Source organism: Chamaea fasciata, unplaced genomic scaffold (assembly GCF_029207755.1).
Source record: "Chamaea fasciata isolate MVZ Bird 193981 ecotype frontalis unplaced genomic scaffold, bChaFas1.0.hap1 SCAF_674, whole genome shotgun sequence".
NCBI classification, from domain to species: Eukaryota; Metazoa; Chordata; class Aves; order Passeriformes; family Sylviidae; genus Chamaea; species Chamaea fasciata.
Genome location: NW_027094759.1, coordinates 44,032 through 56,800, shown reverse-complemented (window position 1 = coordinate 56,800; position 12,769 = coordinate 44,032). Strand labels below are relative to the sequence as shown.

General features: G+C 54.7%; 1 protein-coding gene across 1 annotated transcript; it reads left to right on the top strand.

The window, feature by feature from the left end:
* Nucleotides 1-1,024: 1,024 nt before the first annotated feature.
* LOC136305816 (rRNA 2'-O-methyltransferase fibrillarin-like) lies at nt 1,025-12,021 on the top strand (the record flags this gene model as incomplete). The annotated part of the gene is made up of 8 exons (XM_066209123.1): nt 1,025-1,066; nt 2,286-2,487; nt 3,839-3,933; nt 5,161-5,331; nt 7,467-7,599; nt 8,818-8,930; nt 11,164-11,309; nt 11,879-12,021. Coding segments are annotated over 8 exons (924 nt in total), but the record flags the coding sequence as incomplete, so codon positions are not given.
* Between the last annotated feature and the right edge of the window lie 748 nt (nt 12,022-12,769).

Genomic DNA, 12,769 nt, shown 5'->3' with positions numbered 1-12,769 from the left:
CCCCACCCCGCGTGGCCCGGGGCCGCGCGAAGGGCCCCGAAACGGCCCCGAAACGGCCCCGAAACGGCCCCGAAACGGTCCAAAATCAGCCCGAAAGGCCCGCGGCTCTAAAAATGTTCAGTTCGAGCCCCAAAATCCCCGTTTTGGCACCAAAATCCCGTTTTTTTACCCCAAAAATCTCCCCCGGCAGCGGCCTCGCGGCGCTCTGAGGGCACTTCCGCCCGGAAGGGGGCGGGGCCTGAGCGTCTGGGGGCTGCGGGAGGGGGAAGAGGGGCGTGGTTTGTGACGTCACTTCCCGTTCCGACACAGGCGCGCGAGCCCCGCGTGAGCAATGAGGCCGGGTGGGAACTGGGATATACTGGGATGGACTGGGAGGGACTGGGAGGAACTGGGGGGACTGGGAGGGACTGGGATGAACTGGATAAACTGGGACGGGACTGGGAGGGAACTGGGAGAGGTTTGGGAGGGAACTGGGGCAAACTGGGAGGGACTGGAGGGGACTGGGATAAACTGGGAGGAGACTGGTGGGGCGCTGGGAGAGGTTTGGGGGGTTACCTGGGATGGGACTGGGAGGGAACTGGGGCAAACTGGGAGGGACTGGGATGTACTGGGATGGGACTGGGGACAAACGGGGAGAGTTTGAGAGGGACTGGGATCTACTGGGAGAGGTTTGGGGGGTAACTGGGATGTACTGGGATTGGGACTGGGGGGTACTGGGAGGGAACTGGGAGGGATCTGAGGGTAACTGGGTTATACTGGATGGACTGGGAGAGGACTGGGGGTAACTGGGAAGGGACTGGATGAACTGGGAGGGATTCAGAGGTAACTGGGTTATACTGGGATGAACTGGGAGGGACCTGGGGGGGTAATCTGGGTTATACTGGGTGGGATTTGGGTTATACTGGATGAACTGGAGGGAACTGGGGAGAGGGGTTGGAGCCAAACTGGGAGCACTGGGAGCCTCCAGGGCCTCTCCCAGTTCCATCCCAGTTCCATCCCAGTCTGACCAGTTCCCTCCCCGCAGGTTTCAGCCCCCGGGGGGGACGCGGCGGCTTCCGGGGCCGAGGTGAGTCCCAGTACAAACCAGTATGAACCAGTAACCCCCAGTGCTGCCTGTCCCGGCTGCCCCAGTGCCCTCCCAGTATAAACCAGTCTCTCCCAGTCCCTTCCCAGTAACAACCAGTAGCTCCCAGTAAGGCCAGTCCAGCCCGTACTGGGAGCCCCAGTGCTCTCCCAGTATGAACCAGTTCCCCCCCAGTCCCTTCCCAGTTGTTCCCAGTATCAAGAGTTTTCCTCCCAGTCCATCCCAGTATAAACCAGTAACCCCCCTAGTCTCTCCCAGTACAAACCAGTAACCCCAGTCCCCCCCCACTTCCTGTCCCAGTCCATCCCAGTATAAACCAGTAACCCCAGTTCCACCCCCAGTCCATCCCAGTCCCCCCAGTTCCCCTCCCAGTCCATCCCAGTATCCCCATTTCCTCTCCCAGTCCATCCCAGTATCCCCAGTTCCCCCCCCAGTCCATCCCAGTATCCCCAGTTCCCTCCCAGTCCATCCCAGTATCCCCAGTTCCCTCCCAGTCCATCCCAGTCCCCCCAGTTTCCTCCCAGTCCATCCCAGTCCCCCCAGTTTCCTCCCAGTCCATCCCAGTCCCCCCAGTTTCCTCCCAGTCCATCCCAGTATCCCCAGTTCCCCTCCCAGTCCATCCCAGTATCCCCAGTTCCCCTCCCAGTCCATCCCAGTATCCCCAGTTCCCTCCCAGTCCATCCCAGTATCCCCAGTTCCCCTCCCAGTCCATCCCAGTATCCCCAGTTCCTCTCCCAGTCCATCCCAGTATCCCCAGTTCCCCTCCCAGTCCATCCCAGTATCCCCAGTTCCCCTCCCAGTCCATCCCAGTATCCCCAGTTCCCCCCTCAGTCCATCCCAGTATCCCCAGTTCCCCTCCCAGTACAAACCAGTAACCCCAGTTCCCTCCCAGTCCATCCCAGTATCCCCAGTTCCCCTCCCAGTCCATCCCAGTATCCCCAGTTCCCTCCCAGTCCATCCCAGTATCCCCATTTCCTCTCCCAGTCCATCCCAGTCCCCCCAGTTCCCCTCCCAGTCCATCCCAGTATCCCCAGTTCCCCCCCCAGTCCATCCCAGTATCCCCAGTTCCCTCCCAGTCCATCCCAGTATCCCCAGTATCCTCCCAGTCCATCCCAGTATCCCCAGTTCCCCCCTCAGTCCATCCCAGTATCCCCAGTTCCCCTCCCAGTACAAACCAGTAACCCCAGTTCCCTCCCCGCAGGTTCCGGTTTCTCGCCCCGCGGAGGGGGGCGTGTCCCGCGGAGGGGGCGTGTCCCGCGGAGGAGGCGGGGCCCGCGGCGGGGGCGGGGCCCGCGGCGGCCCGAGGGGGCGTGGCCGGGGCCGAGGGGGCGGGGCCAGGGGCGGGGCCCGCGGCGGGTTCAAAGGCGGCAAGAAAGTGACGGTGGAACCGCATCGGCATGAGGGTAACTGGGGGGACTGGTTTGTACTGGGAGGGACTGGGAGGGGAACTGGGGGGACTGGGAGGGAACTGGGGGGACTGGTTTGTACTGGGAGGGACTGGGAGGGGGACTGGGAGGAACTGGGAGGGACTGGGGAGACTGGGAGGGAACTGGGGGGACTGGTTTGTACTGGGAGGGGAACAGGGGGGACTGGTTTGTACTGGGAGGGACTGGGAGGGACTGGGGAGACTGGGAGGGACTGGGAGGGGGATTGGGGGGACTGGTTTGTACTGGGAGGGGAACTGGGGGGACTGGTTTGTACTGGGAGGGGGACTGGGAGGAACTGGGAGGGACTGGGGAGACTGGGAGGGAATTGGGGGGACTGGTTTGTACTGGGAGGGACTGGGAGGGAACTGGGGGGACTGGGATGGAGTGGGGGGGGGACTGGGGGGACTGGTTTATACTGGGACGGGAACTGGGAGGGACTGGGAGGGGTGGGGGATGGGGCTGTGGAGCAGCTGTGGGCCCCAGGTGTGTCCCAGGTCCCCTCAGGTGTCTCAGGTGTCCCCAGGTGTCTCAGGTGTCTCAGGTGTCTCTCAGGTGTCTCTCAGGTGTCTCAGGTGTCCCCAGGTGTCTCAGGTGTCCCCAGATGTCCCAGGTGTCCCTCAGGTGTCTCAGGTGTCTCAGGTGTCTCAGGTGTCTCAGGTGTCCCCAGGTGTCTCAGGTGTCTCAGGTGTCTCAGGTGTCTCAGGTGTCTCAGGTGTGTCCCCAGGTGTCTCTCAGGTGTCTCAGGTGTCTCAGGTGTCCCTCAGGTGTCTCTCAGGTGTCCCCAGGTGTCCCCAGGTGTCTCAGGTGTGTCCCCAGGTGTCTCTCAGGTGTCTCAGGTGTCTCAGGTGTCTCTCAGGTGTCTCAGGTGTCTCAGGTGTCTCTCAGGTGTCCCCAGGTGTCCCCAGGTGTCCCCAGGTGTCCCCAGGTGTCCCCAGGTGTCTCAGGTGTCTCTCAGGTGTCTCTCAGGTGTCTCTCAGGTGTCTCTCAGGTGTCTCAGGTGTCCCAGGTGTCTCAGGTGTCTCAGGTTTCTCTCAGGTGTCTCAGGTGTCTCAGGTGTCCCCAGGTGTCTCAGGTGTCTCTCAGGTGTCTCTCAGGTGTCTCAGGTGTCCTCAGGTGTCCCCAGGTGTCTCAGGTGTGTCTCAGGTGTCTCTCAGGTGTCTCAGGTGTCTCAGGTGTCTCTCAGGTGTCTCTCAGGTGTCCCCAGGTGTCTCAGGTGTCTCAGGTGTCTCTCAGGTGTCTCAGGTGTCCCCAGGTGTCCCCAAGTGTCTCAGGTGTGTCCCCAGGTGTCTCTCAGGTGTCTCAGGTGTGCTCCCCGCCCCCTCCCCAGGTGTGTTCATCTGCCGGGGCCGCGAGGACGCGCTGGTGACGCGGAACCTGGTGCCGGGGGAGTCGGTGTACGGCGAGAAACGCATCAGCGTCGAGGTACTGGGACAGACTGGTTTATACTGGTTTATACTGGTTTGTACTGGGAGGGGCTGGGAGGAAAAATCCCGGCGGGTTTGGGGTGAAAAACGGGAATTTTGGGGGCGGAAATTGGGATTTTGGGGATAAAAATGGGAATTTTAGGGGTGAAAAAGGGACTGGGATGAACTGGGAGGGAACTGGTTTGTGCTGGGTTATACTGGTCTGTACTGGTTTATGCTGGTTTGTACTGGGAGGAAAAATCCCGGCGGGTTTTGGGGTGAGAAACGGGAATTTTGGGGTCAAAAACTGGGATTTTGGGGATGAAAAGGTCCGTACCGGTCCACACTGGTCCATACTGGTTTGTACTGGTCTGTACTGGTGTAGACTGGCCCGTATTGGTTTATACTGGTCCATACTGGTCTGTACTGGTGTATACCGGTCCGTACTGATTTATACTGGCTCATACTGGTGTATACTGGTCTGTACTGGTGTATACTGGTCCATACTGGTTTGTACTGGTATATATTGGTCCATACTGGTTTGTACGGGTGTATACTGGTCCATACTGGTCTGTACTGGTTTGTACTGGTGTATACTGGTCTGTACTGGTGTATACTGGTCCATACTGGTCTGTACTGGTGTATACTGGTCCATACTGGTCTGTACTGGTATATATTGGTCCATACTGGTTTGTACGGGTGTATACTGGTCCATACTGGTCGGTACTGGTCTGTACTGGTGTATACTGGTCTGTACTGGTGTATACTGGTCCATACTAGTCTGTACTGGTGAATACTGGTCCATACTGGTTTGTACTGGTGTATACTGGTCCATACTGGTGTGTACTGGTATATATTGGTCTGTACTGGTGTATACTGGTCCATACTGGTGTGTACTGGTCTGTACTGGTGTATACTGGTCCATACTGGTCTGTACTGGTGAATACTGATCCATACTGGTTTGTACTGGTATATATTGGTCCGTACTGGTGTATACTGGTCCATACTGGGTTATACTGGTCCGTACTGGTCCGTGCTGGTTTGTACTGGTGTATACTGGTGTATACTGGTCCGTACTGGGTTATACTGGTCCGTACTGGTCCGTACTGGTGTCTGCTGGTTCGTACTGGTTTGTACTGGTGTATACTGGTCCGTACTGGTGTGTCCTGGTGTATACTGGTCTGCACTGGTTTGTACTGGTGTATACTGGTCCGTGCTGGTCCAAACTGGTCTGTCCCGGCCGCAGGACGGCGAGAGCTCGGTGGAGTACCGCGCCTGGAACCCGTTCCGCTCCAAGCTGGCGGCGGCGATCCTGGGCGGCATCGACCAGATCCACATCCGGCCCGGGGCCAAGGTGCTCTACCTGGGGGCGGCCTCAGGTACCACCGTCAGCCACGTGTCCGACATCGTGGGGCAGGTGGGTGCACCTGGGCGCGGGTGACGCACACCTGGGGACACCTGGGCGCGGGTGACGCACACCCGGGCACAGGTAACACACACCTGGGCACGGGTGGCACACACCTGGGCACGGGCGACGCGCACCTGGGGACACCTGGGGTACACCTGGGCACGGGTGACACACACCTGGGCATGGGTGATGCACACCTGGGCAGGGGTGATGCACACCTGGGCACGGGTGACACACACCTGGGCACGGGTGACACACACCTGGGCACGGGTGACACACACCTGGGGACACCTGGGGTACACCTGGGCACGGGTGACGCACACCTGGGCACAGGTAACACACACCTGGGGACACCTGGGGACACCTGGGCACGGGTGACACACACCTGGGCATGGGTGATGCACACCTGGGCATGGGTGATGCACACCTGGGCATGGGTGATGCACACCTGGGCACGGGTGACACACACCTGGGCACGGGTGACACACACCTGGGGACACCTGGGGTACACCTGGGCACGGGTGACACACACCTGGGCACAGGTGACGCACACCTGGGGACACCTGGGGTACACCTGGGCACGGGTGACGCACACCTGGGCACAGGTAACACACACCTGGGGACACCTGGGGACACCTGGGCACGGGTGACGCACACCTGGGGTACACCTGGGCACAGGTAACACACACCTGGGTACACCTGGGGTACACCTGGGCACGGGTGACGCACACCTGGGCACAGGTAATACACATCTGGGGACAGGTCGCACACACCTGGGCACGGGTGACGCACACCTGGGCACAGGTAACACACACCTGGGACAGGTAACACACACCTGGGGACACCTGGGTACACCTGGAACAGGAAACACACACCTGGGGACAGGTAACACACACCTGGGCACGGGTGACGCACACCTGGGCACAGGTAACACACACCTGGGCACGGGTGACGCACACCTGGAACAGGTAACACACACCTGGGTACACCTGGATACACCTGGGACAGGTAACACACACCTGGGACAGGTAATACACACTTGGGACGGGTGACGCACACCTGGGGACACCTGGGACAGGAAACACACACCTGGGACAGGTAACACACACCTGGCACAGGTAATACACACTTGGGACGGGTGACGCACACCTGGGGACACCTGGGGACACCTGGGACAGGGAACACACACCTGGGCACAGGTCACGCACACCTGGGCACAGGTCGCACACACACCTGGGTACACCTGAGGCACACCTGGGCTGTCCCCAAGGTCTCACCTGGGCCAGGTGACACCCCTTTGGTGTCCCCGGGGTCCTGGGACCACCTGGTGGTGGCTTCTGCTCCTGCCCCAGGTGACCCGGGGTGGGCGTTGGTGACTCCTGGTGACCCCTGGGGACCTTTGGTGACCCCGGCTGACCTCTGGTGACCCCTGGTGACCTCTGGTGACTTTTGGTGACCCCTGGTGACCTTAGATGATCCCGGTGACCCCCGTTGACCTTTGGTGATCTGTGGTGACCCCTGTTAACCTTTGGTGACTCCTGCTGACCTCTGGTGACCCCTGGTGACCTTTGGTGACCCCCGGTGACCCCTGTTGACTTTTGATGACCTTTGGTGACCCCTGTTGACCTTTGGTGATCTCTGGTGACCCCTGTTTATCTTTAGTGACCCCTGTTGACCTTTGGTGACCCCCGGTGACCCCTGTTGACTTTTGAAGACCCCTGTTGACCTTTGGTGACCCTTGTTGACCTTTGGTGACCCCCAGTGACCCCTGTTGACTTTTGATGACCTTTAGTGACCCGTGTTGACCTTTGGTGATCTCTGGTGACCCCTGTTTGCCTTCAGTGACCCCTGTTGACCTTTGGTGACCCTTGTTGACATTTTGGTGACCCCTGTTGACCTTTGGTGACCCCTGTTGACCCCTGTTGACTTTTGATGACCTTTGGTGACCCCTGTTGACCTTTGGTGACCCCTGTTGACCTTTGGTGACCCTTGTTGACCTTTGGTGACCTCTGTTGACTTTTGATGAGCTTTGATGACCCCTGTTGACCTTTGATGACCCTTGTTGACATTTTGGTGACCCCTGTTGACCTTTGGTGACCCCCGTTGACTTTTGATGCCCTTTGGTGACCCCTGGCGCCCCCCAGGAGGGCGTGGTCTACGCCGTGGAGTTCTCGCACCGCTCGGGCCGCGACCTGCTCAACGTGGCCAAGAAGAGAACGAACGTGGTGCCCGTCATCGAGGACGCGCGGCACCCGCACAAGTACCGCATGCTGATTGGTCAGTCGCCATCCCCGAAAACCTCCCCAGTGACCCCCAATTAACCCCAAATTATCCCCAATTAACCCCCAAAATTATCCCCAATTAGCTCCCAAAATATCCCAAATTAATTCCCAAAATTATCCCAAATTAATTCCCAAAATAAACCAAATTAACTCCCAAATTATTACAAATTAACTCCCAAATTAATTCCCAATTAACTCCTAAAATATTCCCCAATTAGCTCCTAAAATATTTCCCCAATTAACTCCCAAAATATCCCAAATTAATTCCCAAAATTATCCCAATTAACTCCCAAATTACCCCAAATTAACTCCCAAATTGTCCCCGATTAACTCCCAAAATTATCCCAAATTAGCTCCCAAAATTATCCCAAATCGTCCCCAAATTAACTCCCAAATAACTCTTAAAATATTCTCCAATTAACTCCCAAATTATCCCAAATTAACTCCCAAAATTTTCCCAAATTAACACCCAAAATGTTCCCCAATTAACTCCCAAATTATCCCAAATTATCCCCAAATTATCCCAAATTAACTCCCAAATTATTACAAATTAACTCCCAAATTAATCCCCAATTAACTCCTAAAATATTCCCAAATTAGTTCCCAAAATTATCCCAAATTAACTCCTAAAATATTTTGTGGGAATTTCGGGGTTTTCGGCTGGGAATTCCGGGATAATTCGGGAATATTTCCGTGTCCCCAGGCACGGTGGACGCGATCTTCTGGGATACGGAATTCTGTGGGAATTTTGTGGGAATTTTGGGGTTTTTCCTTGGAATTTCGGGATTTTTTGCTGGAATTCGGGGATGCCGGTTGGGAATTCCGGGATAATTCGGGAATAATTCCGTGTCCCCAGGCACGGTGGACGCGATCTTCTGGGATACGGAATTCTGTGGGAATTTTGTGGGAATTTTGGGGTTTTTCCTTGGAATTTCGGGATTTTTTGCTGGAATTTGGGGATGCCGGTTGGGAATTCCGGGATAATTCGGGAATAATTCCGTGTCCCCAGGCACGGTGGACGCGATCTTCTGGGATACGGAATTCTGTGGGAATTTCATGTTCCTGGGTGGAATTTTGCGGGAATTTCGCTGGAATTCGGGGTTTTTTTGGGGGTTTTTTTTTGGGAATTTTGGGCTGGAATTCCAGGATCCTCCTGGGGAATTCCGGGATAATCCTGGAACGATCCCATTTTTCCGCCCCGCCCCTCCCCCAGGCATGGTGGACGTGATCTTCGCGGACGTGGCGCAGCCGGACCAGACGCGGATCGTGGCGCTGAACGCGCACCACTTCCTGCGCTGCGGGGGGCACTTCCTCATCTCCATCAAGGTACCGGCCAGTACGGACCAGTACGGACCAGTACGGACCAGTGCGGGCCGGTATAGACCAGTGTGGACCAGTATAAATCACTGTGGACCAGTACGGACCAGTACAGACCAGTGCGGGCCGGTATAGACCAGTGTGGACCAGTATAAATCACTGTGGACCAGTACGGACCAGTACAGACGGGTATAAACCAGTATGGACCAGTATAAATCACTGTGGACCAGTACGGACCAGTACAGACCAGTGCGGGCCGGTATAGACCAGTGTGGACCAGTATAAATCACTGTGGACCAGTACGGACCAGTACAGACCAGTGCGGGTCGGTATAAACCAGTGTGGACCAGTATAAATCACTGTGGACCAGTACGGACCAGTACAGACCAGTGCGGGCCAGTATAGACCAGTGTGGACCAGTACGGACCAGTATAGACCAGTGCGGATGGGTATAGACCAGTGTGGACCAGTATAAATCACTGTGGACCAGTACGGACCAGTACAGACCAGTGCGGGCCGGTATAGACCAGTGTGGACCAGTATAAATCACTGTGGACCAGTACGGACCAGTACAGACGGGTATAGACCAGTGTGGACCAGTATAAATCACTGTGGACCAGTACGGACCAGTACGGACCAGTACAGAGCAGTACAGATGGGTATAAACCAGTATGGACCAGTATAAATCACTGTGGACCAGTACGGACCAGTATAGACCAGTGCGGACGGGTATAAACCAGTGTGGACCAGTATAAATCAGTACAGACCGGTATAAACCAGTACGGATGGGTATAAACCAGTATGGACCAGTGTAGACCGGTATAAATCAGTGCGGACCAGTATAAATCAGTGCGGACCAGTATAAACCAGTATAGACCAGTACAGACGGGTATAAACTAATAGGACCAGTATAAACCAGTATGGACCAGTATAAATCAGTACAGACGAGTATAAACCACTACGAACCACTATAAGCCAGTGTAAACCAGTAGGGACCAGTATAGACCAGTACGAAGCACAAGAAACCGGTACGGAACTGGGAATGGGACAAGTTAAAACCAGTAACGAGGCATTGAAAACCAGTAAGAACCAGTTCAGGGGATGTTGGGAAGGGGGTTTGGGAGGGTTAGAAACCAGTATGGACCAGTATAAACCAGTGTGGAGCAGTACAGACCAGTATGGACCAGTATAAACCAGTATGGACCAATATAAAGCAGTATGGACCAGTACGGGGCACTGGGAGTGGAAATAGGGATTTAACTGGTCCAAACTGGGATTGAACTGGTCCAAACTGGGATTTAACTGGTCCTAACTGGGATTGAACTGGTCCTAACTGGCATTGGACTGGTCCAAACTGGGATTGAACTGGTCCTGACTGGGATTGGACTGGTCCAAACTGGGATTGAACTGGTCCAAACTGGGATTGAACTGGTCCACACTGGGATTGAACTGGTCCTGACTGGGATTGAACTGGTCCCGACTGGGATTGGACTGGTCCAAACTGGGATTTAACTGGTCCTAACTGGGATTGAACTGGTCCTAACTGGCATTGGACTGGTCCAAACTGGGATTGAACTGGTCCTGACTGGGATTGGACTGGTCCAAACTGGGATTGAACTGGTCCAAACTGGGATTGAACTGGTCCACACTGGGATTGAACTGGTCCAAACTGGGATTGAACTGGTCCACACTGGGATTGAACTGGTCCAGACTGGGATTGGACTGGTCCTAACTGGGATTGAACTGGTCCAGACTGGGATTGAACTGGTCCAAACTGGGATTGAACTGGTCCTGACTGGGATTGAACTGGTCCTGACTGGGATTGGACTGGTCCAGACTGGGATTGAACTGGTCCTAACTGGTCCTAACTGGGATTTAAGTGGTTCTAACTGGGATTGAACTGGTTTTGACTGGTTCTAACTGGTGTTTTACTGGTTCTAACTGGTCCTAACTGGGGTTTAACTGCTTCTAACTGGGATTGAACTGGTTTCCACCGCTTCAAACTGGTCTTGAACCGGTTCGGACCGGATCTAACTGGGATTGAACTGGTTTCCACCGCTTCAAACTGGTCTTGAACCGGTTCGGACCGGATCTAACTGGGACTCAATCGGTTCTAACTGGTTTTTACCGCTTCGAACCGGCGTCGAACCGGTTTTCGCCGCCCCTACTTGGGATTTCTCTCCTTCCAACTGGGGCCGAACTGGTTTTTACTGGTTCTGACTGGTGGGAACCGGTTCGGCAGGCCAACTGCATCGACTCGACGGCGCCGGCCGAGGCGGTGTTCGCCGGCGAGGTGAAGAAGATGACGGCCGAGAGGATGAAGCCGCAGGAGCAGCTGACCCTGGAGCCCTACGAGAGGGACCACGCCGTGGTGGTCGGCGTCTACCGGTGACTGGGTTATACTGGTTTATACTGGGAGGGACTGGGAGGGAAAAAAACGGAGGTTTGGGCACAAAAAGGGCGGGTTTAGGTGAAAAAACGGGAATTTTATGGGGAAAAATGGGATTTTGGGGGGTGAAAAATGGATTGGGTTATACTGGGTTATACTGGGAGGGGACTGGGTTATACTGGTTTATACTGGGAGGGACTGGGAGGGAAAAAAACGGAGATTTGGGCACAAAACCGGCGGATTTAGGTGAAAAAACGGGAATTTTATGGGGGAAAATGGGATTTTGGGGGATGAAAAAGGAACTGGGTTATACTGGTTTATACTGGGAGGAACTGGTTTGGACTGGGAGGAAAAAACCCGGGAGGTTTGGGCACAAAAATGGCGGATTTAGGGTGAAAAACGGGAATTTTATGGGGAAAAACGGGATTTTGGGGGATAAAAAGGGAACTGGTTTATACTGGTTTATACTGGTCCAGACTGGTTTATACTGGTCCAGACTGGTCCAGACTGGTTTATACTGGTTTATACTGGTCCGTACTGGTGCTCAGTGCCGCTCTGCCCCCCCCAGGCCGCCTCCAAAGGAGAAATGACGTCATCACGCCGCCGGGCCGCCAGAGGGCGCCATCAGCGAGGGCGTGGCCTAAGCCGGAAGTTCTCGCCGCTACTCCGGAAGTGGGCGCGGCCTAACCCGGAAGAGACTCGTTTTGGGGGTGGGGGGAGGGGCCCCGGGGAGGGGGGTTGGTAAATAAAGGAAAATTTGTTAATTGGCGCCGTTAATTAATTGATCGGGGATTAATTAATGGGTTGGGGCGTGGTTAATGGGGGCATGAAGGGGGTTGGGGGGGATGAATGCGATTATTAATTAATGGATTAACGCTCCAGGTGATTAATTAGCTCTAATAATTAATTAGGGAGAGTTCATTAATTCCTGGGCATGCGAGTTAGCAGGGTGGTTAATTAGTGGGGGGGTGAATAATTAATGTGGTTTAGCTAATTAGTGATTAATTGGGGGGGTGTGATTAATTGGGGGCATTAATTGGGGTTAATTGGTTTCATTAATTAAGTCAGGATTTTATTAATTAGGGGCATCATTGGGCTTTTAATTAATGATTGGGGTTTATTAATTGGATAGGAGATGTTAATTGGGGTTAATTAATTAATGGAAGCGGTTAGCTGCGGGATTCATTGATTGGCATTTTAATTAATGGGGTAATTAATGACAGGATTAGTAATTCATGGAGTTAATCGATGACAGATTAATTAATGACAGGGTTAACGATGGAGTCAATTAGTGACGAGGTTAATGATGGAGTTAATTAACGACAGGATTAATTAGTGGGGTTGATGACAGCATTAACGATGGGGTTAATTAATGATGTGTTAATTAATGGTGGTATTAACGATGGGGTTAATTAATGCCAGGGTTAATTAATGCCAGGGTTATTTGTGGGTTAATTAA